This window comes from Rhincodon typus, chromosome 8 (genome assembly GCF_021869965.1).
Source record: "Rhincodon typus isolate 14 chromosome 8, sRhiTyp1.1, whole genome shotgun sequence".
NCBI lineage: Eukaryota > Metazoa > Chordata > Chondrichthyes > Orectolobiformes > Rhincodontidae > Rhincodon > Rhincodon typus.
This window is the reverse complement of record NC_063339.1, coordinates 74,278,799-74,294,697: the sequence shown is the minus strand read 5'-3', so window position 1 is coordinate 74,294,697 and position 15,899 is coordinate 74,278,799. Positions and strand designations below refer to the sequence as shown.

The window sequence follows — 15,899 nt, the reverse complement described above, 5'->3', positions numbered from 1 at the left end:
AGCTAGCAATGGAGGATAACTCTACTCGTTGGAGATCTATTATTTCAGCCCCAAGACATCACTGCAGGAGTTCCTCAGAGTACATGCAATCAATTTCAGCTGCTTTATTAATGGCATTCCTTCCACATAAAGGCAGAAGTGGGGTCATTCACTGATGATCATGAAGTGTTCAGTACCAGTCGCATTTCCTCAGATACTGAAGTAATCTGTGTCCTGATGCACCAGGACCCAGATACATTCAGGTTTCACCTGAAAGTGGCAAGTGACAAGTTATCTTACAACTGTCAGGCCATCTCCAACCAGCATTTTGCCTTGACATTCAATGTCCTAAGTGGCACTATTAATCAGAAACTAACAAAGGACTAGCCATATGAACAGTGGCTACAAGCAGGTCAGAGGCTAGGAATATCGAAGCGAGTAACTCACTTTCTAATCACCCAGAGTCTGTCCACCAACTACAAGGCACAACTCTGGAGTGTGAGCAAAATGCTCTTCACTTTCCTGGATGGGTGCAGCTCCAAAAATACTCAAGCTCAGTGCAACAAAGAACACAGCAGACCATTTGATTGGAATCCCATCCACCACTTTCAGCATTTGTTCCATCCAGCACCAAACACCCCAGTGATAATAATGTGTAACATCTACAAGATGCACTGCAACAATTCAACAGTTCCTTCTAAACCCGTGACCTCTACAACCCAGAAGGACAAGGGCAGTAGATGTAAAGGAAGCACTATCATATGCAAGTTCCCCAAGTCACACATCATCCTGACTTGGAATTACATGTGAAGGAATAGCAATATGCTAGGTTTAAATCCTGGAACTCCTTTTTTAAACAGCACTGCATGTGCACCTGCCACCATAGATTGCATCAGTTAGGAACACAGGAACAGAAATAAGCCATTCAGCTTGTCGAGCCTTTCCCCACTACTTAATACAATCATGGCCAAACAGAATCGTCAATGCTTCTTACCGACACTTTCCCCATAACCCTTTACACCATTTGTCAATCAAAATTTATCAACCTCCACTTTAAGTATGCTCAAAGACTGAACTTCCAGTCTTCTAGGGCAGAGAATTCCAAACAGTCACTACCCTCATCTCAGTGTTAAATGCATTCCCCTTATTTTAAATTGCACCTCCTGGTTCTAGACTCCCCAGCCAGGATAAACATCTTGCTTGCATCTAGCCTGTCTATCCCTTTAATTATTTTGTAGATCTCGATGAGATCACCTCTCATTCTTTGAAACTCTAGAGAATACAGGTCCAGTTTGCCCAATCTCTATTCATAAGTCTCTCCTAGCATCATCAGTACAAGCCTTCATTGCCTCTTCCTCCATGGCAATAGCATCTCTTCCAAAATAAGGAGATCAAAACTGCAGTTCAAGGAAGAAACTCACCAATTTCAAGAGTGATTGGCACCACTAGTAAGTGCTGGCCTATCCAGCAAAATCTATATCTCATAATTAAATAACGAAAAAAAACCTGGAGTTTGGTATCAGGAAAAGAGTCCCCTGAAGTGTCACTATACATTAACAGGTTTTCCTTTATGCCTTCTCATCAAGAAGTTAGAATTATTAGTAATTGGCAAAGTAGAAGATGAGACTGCACCACTGAACGGTTTAAAATTAGTTTAACTAAATTATATTTTCTAATTTTCCTTAAATAGTTTACTTCAGGAACACACTACTTACTCGACATAGGCACTCAATGCATCAGGCAACACTAATTGTTTTGAGTGTGGCCACATTATGTAAAACATTGAGTTCATGGAAGTTTTAAATATCCTCAAATAAAGTCAGCAAAAGTTGGAGAAATTCAGCAGGTCTGGCAGCAACTGTGGAGAGTTAACATTATGTTCAAGAACTCTTTAGACTTGAAATGTGAATGCTGTTTCTTGCTCCACAGATGTTGCCACACCTGAGTTTCTTCAGCATTTTGTTTTTATTTCACATCTTTAACATCTGCAGTCCTTTGCTTTTATTTGAATAAATTGATTTTGAAAGACAAATTGGCTAAAGCCAATATTCCAATTTTAAGAATGTCTACAGCTCCAATCCTCATTGCCGTGTTCAGTGAAGTTTTGTTATTTGATGAACATGAACATGGGAGATAAATACGCAGGGGTAAGAAAGACGTGAAAAGCAGCAGCACAGGGAATGGATAACATGACGGGGACATGGATTAAGGATTTCAAATGGGCATTTATATGCCAACATGTACAGGATGCGGCAACTGAGAAAATCTGGAAAAGTCTTGCTGAATTCCACCCAGCAACCATCCGGGGCTGCATGAGGATGTTTTGAGATGCATGGGTATAATAGTAATCTAACAGAGGGATTCAGATCAGTTTTGAAAGGTTTAGACAGGAAAAATCCTGGCACACAACTAATTCTAGAAAAGCTTGAACTGGCAGCTCTCTCTTCTCTTCAGTCGCCAGATTTCCCAAATCCTAGGAAACCCAACCGATTGCTGTTAAAGACCAAAGTGTTGCTAAAATCTGGGGCACTAACATATTATAATCACCAGTCTCCCTCCCAATTTTAGGTTACTTGCCAGCCTCCAGGTGCATCAAATCATAGGTACATTTGTCACAGGTAAGGGATTTTCACTATTTTAAACTTTCTCAGCCCGTGACAGACCTCTGCGTTAAAATTTCCTCTTGTCTCTCTACATACGTCCTGTTCATTGGTGACCTCAAATCTTACAAATGAAACAAACAGAAATCTAACTCAAATGCCAACTTTCACAATTGTATAGCCATGTAAATAAAAGTGAAGCATACCTGTGGTATTATTTGGTGTTGCTGATACTGACATTATGGTCGATCTTGTATTCACAGTATTGGTTAGAGCAACAGTGGTCATGCTAGAAGAGCTGGGGGAGATCACTGGAGATAACATTGTCCTGACTCCTGAAGCACTTGCAGAGATCACAGCAACTAGAGTTGTTGCTGTATTTTTTGCTGGAGTTTCAACTTCACTTGTAGATACAGTACTCTGCTCGGAAAGTTTCTTTACTGCCAGCAATGCAGAGGGTGGTGGCCCTATTGCACCTGTGGTCTTTGGGCTCTTTGGGGAGCAGTTACCTGTGGTTACTGAAACAATCAAGTCATTGCTTTGTGACTGACCAGCTAAAACAGGGAGAGAGTTTGGGGCAGCTGCCATAACCATTACTGTTGATATCAGAGAAATACTAGTTGGTGTAGTAATGCTGACTGCTGGTAATGTGGATAACGGAGTGCCACCCTGCTGCCCACCAAGCACCGGCTGCAATGAACTGAAGCAGGAATTTGACTTTTGCAAAGCTCCATCTTTCTTTATTACAAGGCGAGTGTAGCTATCAGGTATTGCTTGACTCCCTGAAAACAAGAAAGGAAGGTGCAGAATAAGTGGAACAAAGCAAATGATTGCTATCTGGTTATAATGAACAGTACAGAAAGCTGTCAGAAGCATGGTAAATTGTAACATCATTAAATCGGGAAGGTTTCTGGAACTTCCTCTCCATTAAACCCACCTTTTCCTAAACTCACTGAAGCATGTTGGGGCAGGTTCATGGGTACATGTCACAATGTGTATCAAAGTAAGCCCAACTTTTCCCAACACCCACACAATACAAAATCCATTCTTGCAGGAAAATAAAAGCTCCACCGGGTTAGTTATTTGTTTAAAGAATACTACACGAGAGGCAGGAGGATGAGCAGTGCTCCACCAGCCCTCAAGTAAACCTTCAGCTTTCCTTTGACCAACCGTGGCTTCCTCTTACTGCTGTTATTGGCAGCCACAGTCTCTGGTACAAAAATCTTGCTTTTCACCTCTTTCTTTGTTGTCTGGCAAACTCCAATCCGATCCACCACCAAGGTTTGATCCCACACCCCAATCTCCATCCAGACTGCCAATCTTCAGCTGCTAACTCTCTTGCTGCTAGCTATCCTGTCAGGCAGCTGGCCAGATTCTGGCCGATAAACAGAAGAAAATAGTAATGACGTTTTTTTTTTATTAATTCGGTAGATGTGTGTTGCTGGCTGTGCCACCATTTATTGCCCATCCCTAATTGCCCTTGAAAAGAGTGGTTTTCAACTGCTGCAGTCCTAACATTATGGTGTCCTTAGACTTTCCATCTTACTATTCACTACTTTGCTCCCACTCTTAAATACTGAAGCATTAAAATACCAACTCCCCTCCTAAACTAGACAACAGACAACACCATAACTAAAGTCAACTACCTCAACACACAATTTAATCATCTCATCTCCAATAATTTCACTACTCCATACAATGCAGTATAATCCTGTACTTTTAGCAAACAGAAAAAGGAGAAACTCATTTGCACAGCACTGTTCCTGGTGGTGCTGAGTTATGCCAATTCCCTCGGAGGAAGACAGTGTCATGAGTTACTTTACTGAGCAGTGTCCTTCAATATTAAGGAGGAATGCCACATTAACAGCCCTTACTCTGCCTACCCCAGGGAATTGAAAGGCTGTGTAGCATGACATCATTGAAAAAAGATTGAACCCTTAATTTTTAACTTGAGTTAAATTTACAATTATCTAACAAACGGCCATCGCATCCTAGTCCACATCATTTAGATCCCTGTATCACAAACTTGCACTCTTCACTACTTCTAAGCAACTGTTAATCCATAGTTTGTTGACCTGTAAATTTTTTGGGTATCCTTCTTACCTGTGGTTTTGTTAACAGGAGCAGCATCAATGGCATTTTGAGATACTCTGCTGTCATTAGATGTGGTGCAAGAAACTGGTTGCTTCGAGGCAAGTTGAGCAGAGTTTGAAGAGACAGTTGTATCTGAGAAACACTTCTCAAGTAATTCAGTGGACTTCAATTTCCTTTTAAGGTTAGCAATCACCTTATTGACTGAATGCAGTGCTCCAACCTGACCTAGTGTCAACTTTGTCTCACCATTTTCATTTCCACTGACCTAATCAAAGAAATAACGAGAGAATGGAAACATGGAAAAACTTGTTCAATAGCCCCAAAAGGTCCACCAGTGCTAGGAAATTTTGTCAACAGAAATCCTTTTAAAAATCAAAAATATTTTATAGAAATTAATATTTAACTTGATCTAGATTTGTTTTATATGAATTAATAAACTCCAACTCATTTACACCTGAGGTGTTACAGCTTTAAACATTACGTGAACTACATCATCTTCCTCTCCCCTCGTTCTACATACCTGGATCAAGCCGGTCTTATAAGAAGCGTGCAAATTAGCATTAGATACTGGCTTCCCCTTATCAGCCGCGTGCGAGCTTAAACGAAAGCTGGCTAGCTGACTTTTCCTTGTTGTATGACTGAATGGTGTTTCTTTTGGTGCAATCAGTCGAGTTTCTGGCAGCTTGCGCCCAGAGGATTGGGAAACCTTCTGAATGGACATCGTGTGAACTGACATTTTTCCATCTCTCTCCCCGATTCCTGGCTGAGTAATCTTCACCAAGGAGCTATAAATTGGTACACCTTCAGGTGAAAGGACTTGGCTGTTTTCACAATTTGGCATGATTTCAACAAGGAAGTTGCCGGTACGTATTTTCTCTGAGGTCCCCTTATTGACAGTATGGCATGCAATCACTTTAAGGATGCTTGCACGCTCTGCTTCCCAATTACAATTTGAAATTATCTCAATCAGCTTTGGTGTATTTTTAGACTCCGCAGCTGTCTGTAGTTCTGCTGATGGACATTCTGCAGTGTCTTTCTGAGGACTGTCGCATTGTACATCTAAGTCCATATCCTGGGTCTTCTTTGATTTGCACATCTCAGAAGGATTTGGTGACATTGAATCGCTCTCAGAATCTTCCAATTTCTCAAAGTCCAACACTAGACAAGCCAAACAAAGTGATTGATTTTTTAAAAGAGTTCTAATTGATGATGCTCAGGTCATGCACATAACACAATTTGTATAAAGGCCAACTTTTGGCGATACAATTCAGATCACCATTGTTAAGATCTAAGGTCTTCACTACTCAGATACATTTGAACAACCAGATACCGTCAAGACACTATTAAGAGTCCATGACCAAACAACTCTCCCCTATGTTAGAACACTTCTGAGATTATGCCTGAATTCTTTCCCGGGGAATGGTTGCAGTCAGATTAAATTTCTTGACATTGGTAAGAAATTCAGATAGAATGCTCCAAGTTAAATGAGAAGACGGCGAAATTCTAAAGGCAGTACAGAGGACAATTCAGCTCATCAATTCCATGCAATCGAGTCAGCCAATTCCACTACTGTATCCCCATGCTCTGTAATTATTTCACTCCGATACCCATCTAATTTCCTTTAGAAATCATTAATAGTCTTCACTTTCACCATTAGCCTCTCTTACCTCACCTTGTGGTTAAAATCCATTCTTTATTCCTGGAATGCCCTCATCCTTGGAACCATTCTGGTAAGTCTCCTCTGAAATGTCTCAAACACTCTCACGTTCTATGAAGTGTGGGGACCAGGCTGAATGCAATATTTAGTTCGGGCCCCAACTAAAGCTTTATACAGAATCATAACAATTTATTTGTTTTAGCAATCAATCTATAAAAATAAAGCCCAAGATCCTAAATGTTTTACTAACTACTCTTTCAATATCTTCTGCCATCTTCAAGGAAATTCTCGGTCTCTGTATACTCTTTTAGAACTGTGCCATTCATTAAGTCAATAATTAGTCTAGCTATCTCTCGTGAAAATGTAAACCTCACACTTTTCTGAATTAAATATGTCACTTGAGTGTCCATTGGAATGTCCTGTTACAGTCAACTTGTGTCATCATCATTACTTGCCACGACTCCAAGTTTGGCATCATCAACAAATTTTGAGATTTTACTCTGGCGTGCAAGAATGACAGAGTACACAATACTTTAATATTTAGTGAACAAAGAATGCCATTGTTCAACAAAGGTCAATTATACCCAAGAACTACAGAAAACAGTCCAGAAGATGTCATCTCAAAGCCAGCTTCCAAAGTGTATACTACCTCAAGCTGCAATGTTTCGAAGAATCAAAGGATTATTTTGTTCTTGTCTTGTGAGTGGAGAGGTTGACAGCTTTTGTTTCTATTTCTATCTAAACTCAAGGCAGAACTGCGAAAGTTGATGAATCTGGAAGCACTGGAGGCAGTAACCACTAGTGAATAGGCCACTCCAATCGTTCCTGTCTTGAAAGCAGATGGTGCAGTGAGGATTTGTGGCGACTTTTAAGGTCACGGTCAACCCAGTCTTGAATGTGGATCAATATCCATGCCCATTAATAAAAGATCTATTCAGTAGACTGGCAGGAGGGAAGAAATTCTCTAAAATGCATCTGTCGCAGGCCCATGAAGGAGTCTCAGTCGCTGCCAATGATAGTGATACACGAGGGACTTTTCTGCTACTTTCTTTCGGCATCAAGTCAGCACGAGCTCTATTCCAGAGGGCCAAGGACCAAATTTTAAGTGGGTTGTCTGGAGTCCAGTGTTATCTGGACAATATTTTGATCACTGGCTCCTCTGAAGAGGAGCATTTGAGAAACCTTGATGAAACCCTAAAAAAGTTGAAGAAGCATGGCCTACAAGTAAAAAGGGAGAAATGAGAGTTTCTTTCAGGGATTCAATTGAGTACCTGGGCAATCAAATCAATGCTGAGGGATTACACGAGGTGACAAGAAGATGGAGGCCATCATGAAGGCCCCTAGACCAGAGGAGGAGTCTCAGCTGAGATCATTTTTGGGACTTGTCAAATTATTGCGGCAAGCTCATCTTGCTTCTGACATCTATACTAAAACCCTTGCGTAAGTTGCTTGGGAAAGAGCGCCCGTGGAAATGGACCGCGTGTTGCGAGGAGGTTTACCAGGTGAAGCAAGCCTTAAGAAGGTCAGACGTGTTAACTCATTTTGACCCGAAGTTACCACTATTGTTAGCACATGACACCTCACCTTGTGGAGCTGGCAATATACTATCGCACATCTTACCGAACAGAGGAAAAGCCCGTTGCAATCTCATCAAGGTCACTAATAAAGTCAGAGAACTATGCCCAAGTCAAAAAAGGGCAAAAATTGTCAAAAAATTGAGTATCGTTTCAATTCTCCCATTTTCTTTACATCAGGCACTTCATGCCGTTGACCACCACAGGCCACTAACCTCCATTTTTGGCTTGCATACAAGGATACCATCAATGGTAGTGGCATGCTTGCAGAGATGGGCACTGGATCTGTGAGCCTACTCATATGATATCAGATACCAACAGACGGAGAAGCACAGCAATGCAAATGCCTAGTCAGGGCTGCCACTACCAAAGAATACAGATGCTCCCGACTGGGGCCTGAAAGCTACGTAACTTTGCAGGAAGACAAGATACCTGTCAGCGAGGCAGGTACTGAACACTACCACCGGAATGACTCATTTTGAGCCAGGTGGTGGATGAAGTATTGAGCAGGAGGGCCAGTCACAGTAACTGCTCAGAATTATGCCCTTACCTGTCCAGGAGGTGGGACTTGTCTATATCGGACAGGTATTTAATTTGGGGAATGAGAGCTGTCATTAAAGAAGAAAAGGTGCTAGAACAGGTGCACCAAGGGCATCGTGGCGTGTTGCAAATGAAAGAAACAGGCAGGCGCTAAATTTTGATGGCTGAATGTGGACTTCCAGATTGAGGAGAAAGCAGTATCATGTGAATCCTGCGCATTAGTAAGGAAGGCGCTGCTGTCGTCATCTCTTCAGCCATGGAAATGGTCTTAGAGTGGCAGCAGACTCACGTCAACTTCAAGGGTCCAGAAGAGGGACAGATGTTACTAGTAGTTGTGGATGACCACTCCAAGTGGCCTGAGTTGTCATGAAGTCAGTATCAGCAGAAGCAATGGTAGACTGACTGGATGAAATATTTGCCAAGTTTGGGAACGCCAAACAAGTTGTGAGTGACAACAGTCCACAGAGTTTGTAGCAAAAATGTTTGGGGCGGGGCGGGGGGGTACCTGGAATACCATAGAGTCAGACAGACGAGATCAGCTCTACATCACCCAGTGACAAAAAGCCAGATGGACAGGATTCACTTGGACAGTTAATCAACAAGTTTCTCAGCATGTACTGTATCATGCCACACACGACCTATGCTTGCCCGCATCCTTAATGTTCAACTGCCAGCTGAGAACAGTGTTTGACTGGCTCCAGCCAGAAGAGACTAGAGAGATGGTACAGTATAATCATGGGGGACAGGTGGCCATAAGGGCAGGAACCTCAAAGTCAAGGATTTTCAAAAATAAAAAAAAAGATCATTTAGGGAAAAGTGGATTCCAGTGACGAACAGGACCACTGTTTGTATATGGTGCAGAGCAGGGATGAGCTGATCTGCAGGAGACATGGGCCAGATGGAAGCTGTAGTGTCAACCAAGTTATGTGTCTCCGAGGCAGGATTAGCTACATTCCGAGGAGACAGTAGCTGTGCCACAGGACAATGGCAGCTAATCACAGAGGGAAACATCTGCTGAACGGTGGGAGCTTTTAGAAGTCTGGGAGACTACACCAGGAGGCTCCTTAGACTAGGGAAAGGGTCTTCTAGAAACCACCATCCCCCGAGAGACTAATCATGTTGACATAGACTATGAAAGCAATGTTTGTGGTGGTGGTGGTGGGGGTTGACTCTGGCATATGTTTTCTATGTTTTTGTAACTATTCCACACTTTATATATATGTTGGCTACAATACCTGTATAACACTTATAACAGTTGTATATATGTTCATCATGTGAATTTTTGAAATAAAGGGGGTGGGGTGTTATGTCTGTAATTGGGGGCACTTGCTGCCCCATTAGGAAAATGGGTCAGGGGCTCTGGGTCAGTCTAGGTCTGACTGTGTAGCTGTAAAGATGTGTAACAAATGGTTCCTGGTTCAAGTGCTACTGGTCGACCTCGTGGTCTATTAACAATTTACAAATTGATGTAAGTATAATATGAGTCACCACCATCTTTTCAAGGACTATTACAGATAGGCAATAAATGTTAGTCTTTCAGCAATGAACACAACCTATGAAACAAAACTGGCTTCTTGACCACACCTGTTTTTCATAGGTTTACCAATGCCAGTGTTTACTTCCGTTATCCAGCTTCTAAGCTCGCAGAGCCGCTTTCCTCCAAGGCATTCCTCAAAACCTGCCTATTCGATCAAGCCTTTGGCCAATTACTCTAATTTCTCTATGTGGCTTGACGAAAAATATTGTTTGGTAGTCACGTTTATAAAAGGACTTGGGATGTTATGCTATGTTAAAGGTGTGATATGAATGCAAGATGCTTTGGTGCTTTCTAAATTCTAGATTATAGCAAAATCCTAATATTTATGCTAAGGGCGAAAACGGCCAGAAAATACATGACGGCTGGGAAGATTGAGGCACTACAGTAAGAAGTGAGACTCGAGTGCAATATATTTTCTGCAGTTTCTGCCCATCAACTGGCCAACTAACAGGATGGTTAGTTGAGCAAGCTGTCGAGCAAGGAAGTCCACATCATGGAGATGCCACGGCTAGGACATGAAGGATGGTCAGTGAAAAATGGATTGGGGCCAGAAATCAGGGTTCAAGGTATGGGGAAAAGCGAGTCAGGATCGGAGTGATCTTGATAAGTTAAAAGAGGCATGGGAGTGATCACAATCAGGAGTAGGAAGGCAAAACACTCCTTGAAGGACCAGGAAGAGGCTCTTCTTAGCCCACAAGCAGTGTTATCCAAGGCCTTCTTGAGCCAGTCACTTCTGTTTCTTCCTCACTGACGGGTTTTGTGAGCCCTGAAAATTGGTGTGTAGGAACATGTTCTAAATAGATCAATGAAGCATCCTGCCTCATCATTTGTGCACAAAAAAAAACTTGTGCCACAAAAGTGTAGGCAAATAATGTGGTAGGTTTACCACAACTTTTTTTAACCACCCCAATTATTACAGGTGGAGTAGTGGCAGAATACTATCAAGTTTTCACAAGTTCAAATTCAATGACAGCCTGCAATTTTAATTCAGTCCCACCTAAAATTCTAGTATCAATAAAAGTGACCACAATATTTTTGACGTAAAAATCTAACTCATTCACCAAAGTCTAGGGACACCGGTTGTCTTAATCTGGCAGGTATGGTTCAGAAATAAAACCAACTACTTCAGCAGTAGCGAACAGAACACTGGGTTATCGAGTACATGAAACAGAATTCAAAAAAACCACAGGCTATGAAACTGTGTATTCACATGGTTCACTACACCTGGAGCTGTGTGTGCACTCCTTGCTGCAACATTGCCGTAAAGAGAAATACTAGTTGATCCTCAAGTATAGGTATATTACTACACATAGGCTCATCTACATTACACTAAATTTGGCAATTATGATGGTCAAATGACTGCAAAAAGCTATTTTCATGAATATATTCATACAGCATTCTTAAGTAGGTTATCTCATTTCTCTTTACTAGGATTTGCCACACTATATGCATGCCAGTTCTATAATATACACAAAATGATCCTTACCCTCTCTGGAGCTGGAATCGCTGCATTGCTTCAACTTGCATGCTTCAAGTGTGTCTTTGTTATTAACCTTACTGTATAGGCTGTTTTCCTACAAACAGAAAAGGTGCAGCTGAACATAATCTTGGGAGCTAAGCAGAATCAGCTAATGACAAGGATGATGATTTGTAAGCTGAAGTGCAAGAAAAAAAGTGGGTAGATAAAACACACCAGTTTGAAACATTCACATCCCAATGCAAAATTGCAATAAATAAGACTGCACTTTTCTATTCTTCCAATAGATTAGTCATATTTTGCCAACATTAGTTGATCGGTCATGACATTATCGATGAACAAGTTGTATTCCTTCCCCCCCCACCCCGGCAAAGTTACAGGTCTCTCTTCCTACAAATCGTTTTGAAAATTTAACACAAGTACCTCTGACATGGTATCAACTGTAGCTCAATAGTAACCCTCAAGACATTGTAGGTTCAAGTTGCACTCCGAGGACTTGAGCACAAAGTCTGTTGATACTTGTTACAGCTCTGAGTGAGTGCTGCACTTAGAGATGCCATGTTTTAGAACAGACCATAAATCTCTCAGGTGGATGCAAGAGTCTCATGGTACTATTTCAAGCAGGGAACTCTTCCTGCTATCCTGGCTGATAGTCATCACTCAACCAGTATCCAAAAACAGACTGTTGCTATCATTATCTCAGTGTCATTTGTGGGACCTTACTGTGCTCAAATTGGTTCTCATTTCCTACATCAGTGCCTACAGTTCAAATATATTTTATTGGCTGTGAAGCACTTTAGGATATTCTGAGATTGTGAAAAAGTCAAATAACGCAAGGCTTAGCTTCTTTTAACCTCTTTAGTCTCCCAAGTTTTACCCAGTCTGGATTCTTTTTCTGCATATGTCGCAAGGTCTCCCTTGTTGCCCTTGCTTTATCTTTCCTTCAACCTTATGCAAACCTTGATCACCTGTTCATTCCCCATGTTTTTTTTAAATGTCTTCTATTCTGTCTGCATACCATTCATACACATCTCACGCTCTCTTTCCATACATTTCTCTAACGGTTTTACTTCTAATTTTTAGAACTTAAGGTGGACTCAGAGGTGAAGCAAGAGAACACGTCTGTAATTTGGCTGAATGGGACTTGGATATTAATTCTTGGAGGAAGCTTGGCTAAGATTAGTCTCTTCCCTCGGTGGTTAACTAGAAAAAGGGGACGCCTGATCCAAGGCAAACAACCTTCAGCTCTCTTCATCTGTCCTATTTATCAATGGCATACCCTAGCACATGTTCTTTGCTGACCTAAACAGAGATCAGCAGCAATAAGAGGTGAGCATTTCCAAGGTCAAGTAGCGTGTTGTCATCATTTTGGACTCACCACAGCAGCCAATCTAAGGTACCCAAGCATTAGGAAGACTTGCTTATAAGTCAATGTGTACTGGGGAAGGAAAGTGGAAACCAGCCACCACTGCTCATGCTCATTGTCACTAGGGTGCTTCTCTATTTGGACCACCCAGGAATCAGAAAGAAGAAAGAGATTCAAGACATAGCAGATAGAAATCATAGAACAATTGTATGTCTCAAAGCAGTCAAAAAATGGACTGACTCAATTATTTTCACAGCAAATTAGAAGCAAACAAAATTAACTGATAAAGTTTTTTAAAAAATGAAATCCAGACTCACTGCAACACTATTCCTAACCACTAAAGGGCAGAAAACATGTTGTAACAACCTGAATGGTCTGTCAAGGTTGCAGACATTCCAACATCATCCTCTCTCACTTGTACTTGATCCAAATACTATGATATTCCCCAACATCACTGACATTTCCTCATCTATACCAAGAATGAGGGGGTTTTCAATCAATACAGGGCCCGTCACAGATTGTGACATCCAAAAGGTACATCACAATCAATTATGTGAAGTGAACTGACGTATAGCCATTCTTTTGTTGTAGGAAACCAGGCAGCAGGTTTTCCCAAAGCAAGCTCGACAAAAAGTGACATCCACGACCAAATAATCAGTTCTTACAATTCTAGTTGAGGAATAAATTTTGGCCAGGACTCAGAGTGCACTCTGCTGGTTGTCTTTACATAGTGCAACTTACATCCACCCAACAGGCTAATGGAATCTTGTTTGTAAATCTCATCTAAAAGTGCTCTTTCAGTTGTACAAGGGAATATCAACCTAAGTTGTACGCTTAAATTCTTGGTGTGTGATTTGTGCACATAAAGAGAAGTAAAGGGCTAGCTCTTCAACATCTAATTTCTGGTCATTCCTTCACTTGAACTTAAAAATACCTGATTGACGCTACTACACAGTACAAGTTTGCAGTTTACCTGTCCACAACCGTGTTCTGAACTGCAGGTACAGATTATCGACCTCTCGACTCTCTTGCGTTTGAAGGCACAAACACGTGCACAGGTCATCATACTTTCAAAATACCAATACACTGGACCTTTCTCATCAGCCTGGAGAAAGCATTACAACAACAAAAAAGGCAGAAAGTTTACCCACACAACAGCGAAACAAATTCTCACCTATTAATATTTGAGCATTGCAAGGCTTTAAAATAACATGCAAATCCCTGAATGACTGGAAGATGACCTGTATGCCAGATATATTCGAAGTAGAATTACAAAATGAAATTCAAGTGTTTGTTATTCAACATATTCCTAGAATAATTTTGCAATTTTTACCATTGAACAGAAATTCTGTTTTGGTCTTCAAGAGAATAAATAATAAGTTAGGAGAGATTGCTTCAACAATGAAGAGCTCTCAGAGCTAAATGGAGCCTCTGCAAAGCATCTCACTCACCAAACAAAATACAGTGTTTACAGACAGAACCCACTGAATCCTCTAATGAGGTAGCCAACACGGTTTGCAGGTTAAATGAATTGTGTGTGTGTGAGCGCGCGCGAGAGAGAGATAGAGAGAGAGAGAGTGCGCGCGCACTTTGCGGGGGGTTTCAGTAGAGATCCTGTGAAAAGGCTTGCTCTGAAAATAACAAAGCTTTAAGTCATGAAATATTTCATTATGGGTATGCAATTGGTTCCAAATAGAACCTAGAGGCTTGCTGTACAGAACTGTCATCAGCTCAGGAGGAGGTGACCAATAGGGTCAAATTGAGAACCATTTTGCATCATCTTTTATAATTGTAGTCAGTCAACATAATAGCTACATTTTAGATAATACAAAGATAATTAATGCAGTAGATAGGAAAGGTGAAATGATAACATTTAAAAGGGAATGCGAGTATCATTGTCCAATTCTCAAAGTGGCAAGTAAAACTAAATGTAGAGAAGCACTAAAAAAAAAACTGCAACTTGAACATAAATAGAACGTTTTATTGTTAAAAAGAAAAGATGTGCAACATCACTGGAGAAAGAAATCCTAGAAAACTAGTCAGATTTTTAAAATTCATTTTGTGCTGGCTGTGGATACAATTTGGAAATGGATATAATTGTTACAATTAGCTGTATCAAATGATAGCCATTTCTCAATAACTACAGAATCAATCAGGACTGAAGGTGTGACTCCAACATGTGACTGCAGCTCCATCCCAACTGAGAGAATATTCCTCTCTTCACATTTAAATGAACCACCATGTTTTGTTCAGTTTGCAGTGGAATATTGTGTAAATTAAGTCTTTCCCAAATCTGTTTCTATCCTCAAACAATCCAATGGATTAGAAAAAGTTAAGACAACAAAAACAAAACTCTGTGCCTAGCAAAAGGAAAGGGCATCAAGCCTTCTGAATTGCACTCCATCTACCTTCAGGCAACAAGATGATAATGACTATCCAGGGGGCCAAGAGGTCTACCTCTGGGTTGCTCCAGCTTCTGAAAAATCTCTGAACTAAGACCATAAGAAATATGGACAATAGCTGGCCATTCAGTCCATCGATTCATCATTCAAAGCGATCATAGGCGATCTAATTATCCACTTTCCTACCTTTATCCCATAATCCTAAATTCTCTTACTGAATAAAACTCTGTCTAGCTCAGTCTTGAATACACTTAACAAACCAACTTCTACAGCCCTCTGCAAAGAATTTCACAAGTTCACTACCCTTACGTACTAAATTCCTCATCGTCCCGTCCTTAAATCGGTGATCCAACATTATAGACTATGCCCTCTGGTCCTAGACCAGCCCACAAGAGAGGACAACCTTTCCGTATCTAACCTGATCAGTCCCCTAAGAATCTTGCATGTTTAAATGAAATTTCCTCTCATTTTTCTAAATTCCAATGAGTATAAGCCAAACCTATTCAATCTCTCCCCAGAAGAGAGTCCTGCAATACACAGTTTCAGCCTAGTGAACTTCTCTGGACTGCCTCCAATGCCAATGCATTTTTTCTTAAGGAAAGGAGCACAAAACTGATCACATTATTCCAGCCTTGTACAGTTTTAGTGAAAACACCCTCCCTTCCCCATTTTT

At 41.0% G+C, this 15,899-nt stretch overlaps 1 protein-coding gene across 4 annotated transcripts in view; it reads right to left on the bottom strand.

Moving 5' to 3' along the window:
* The window catches only part of mgaa (MAX dimerization protein MGA a), an 85,818-nt gene that overhangs the window by 33,010 nt on the left and 36,909 nt on the right, over positions 1 to 15,899 (bottom strand). For 3 of the 4 annotated variants that reach the window (XM_020514676.2, XM_048599987.1, XM_048599986.1), the window contains exons 11-15: positions 13,798 to 13,929; positions 11,468 to 11,555; positions 5,194 to 5,831; positions 4,683 to 4,938; positions 2,786 to 3,361 (exon numbers count right to left, since the gene is read on the bottom strand). In XM_020514676.2, the coding sequence (XP_020370265.2) occupies positions 2,786 to 3,361; positions 4,683 to 4,938; positions 5,194 to 5,831; positions 11,468 to 11,555; positions 13,798 to 13,929 (1,690 nt within the window). The remainder of the gene's footprint in view (positions 1 to 2,785; positions 3,362 to 4,682; positions 4,939 to 5,193; positions 5,832 to 11,467; positions 11,556 to 13,797; positions 13,930 to 15,899) is intronic. The other variant, XM_048599988.1, reaches the window with a different exon arrangement.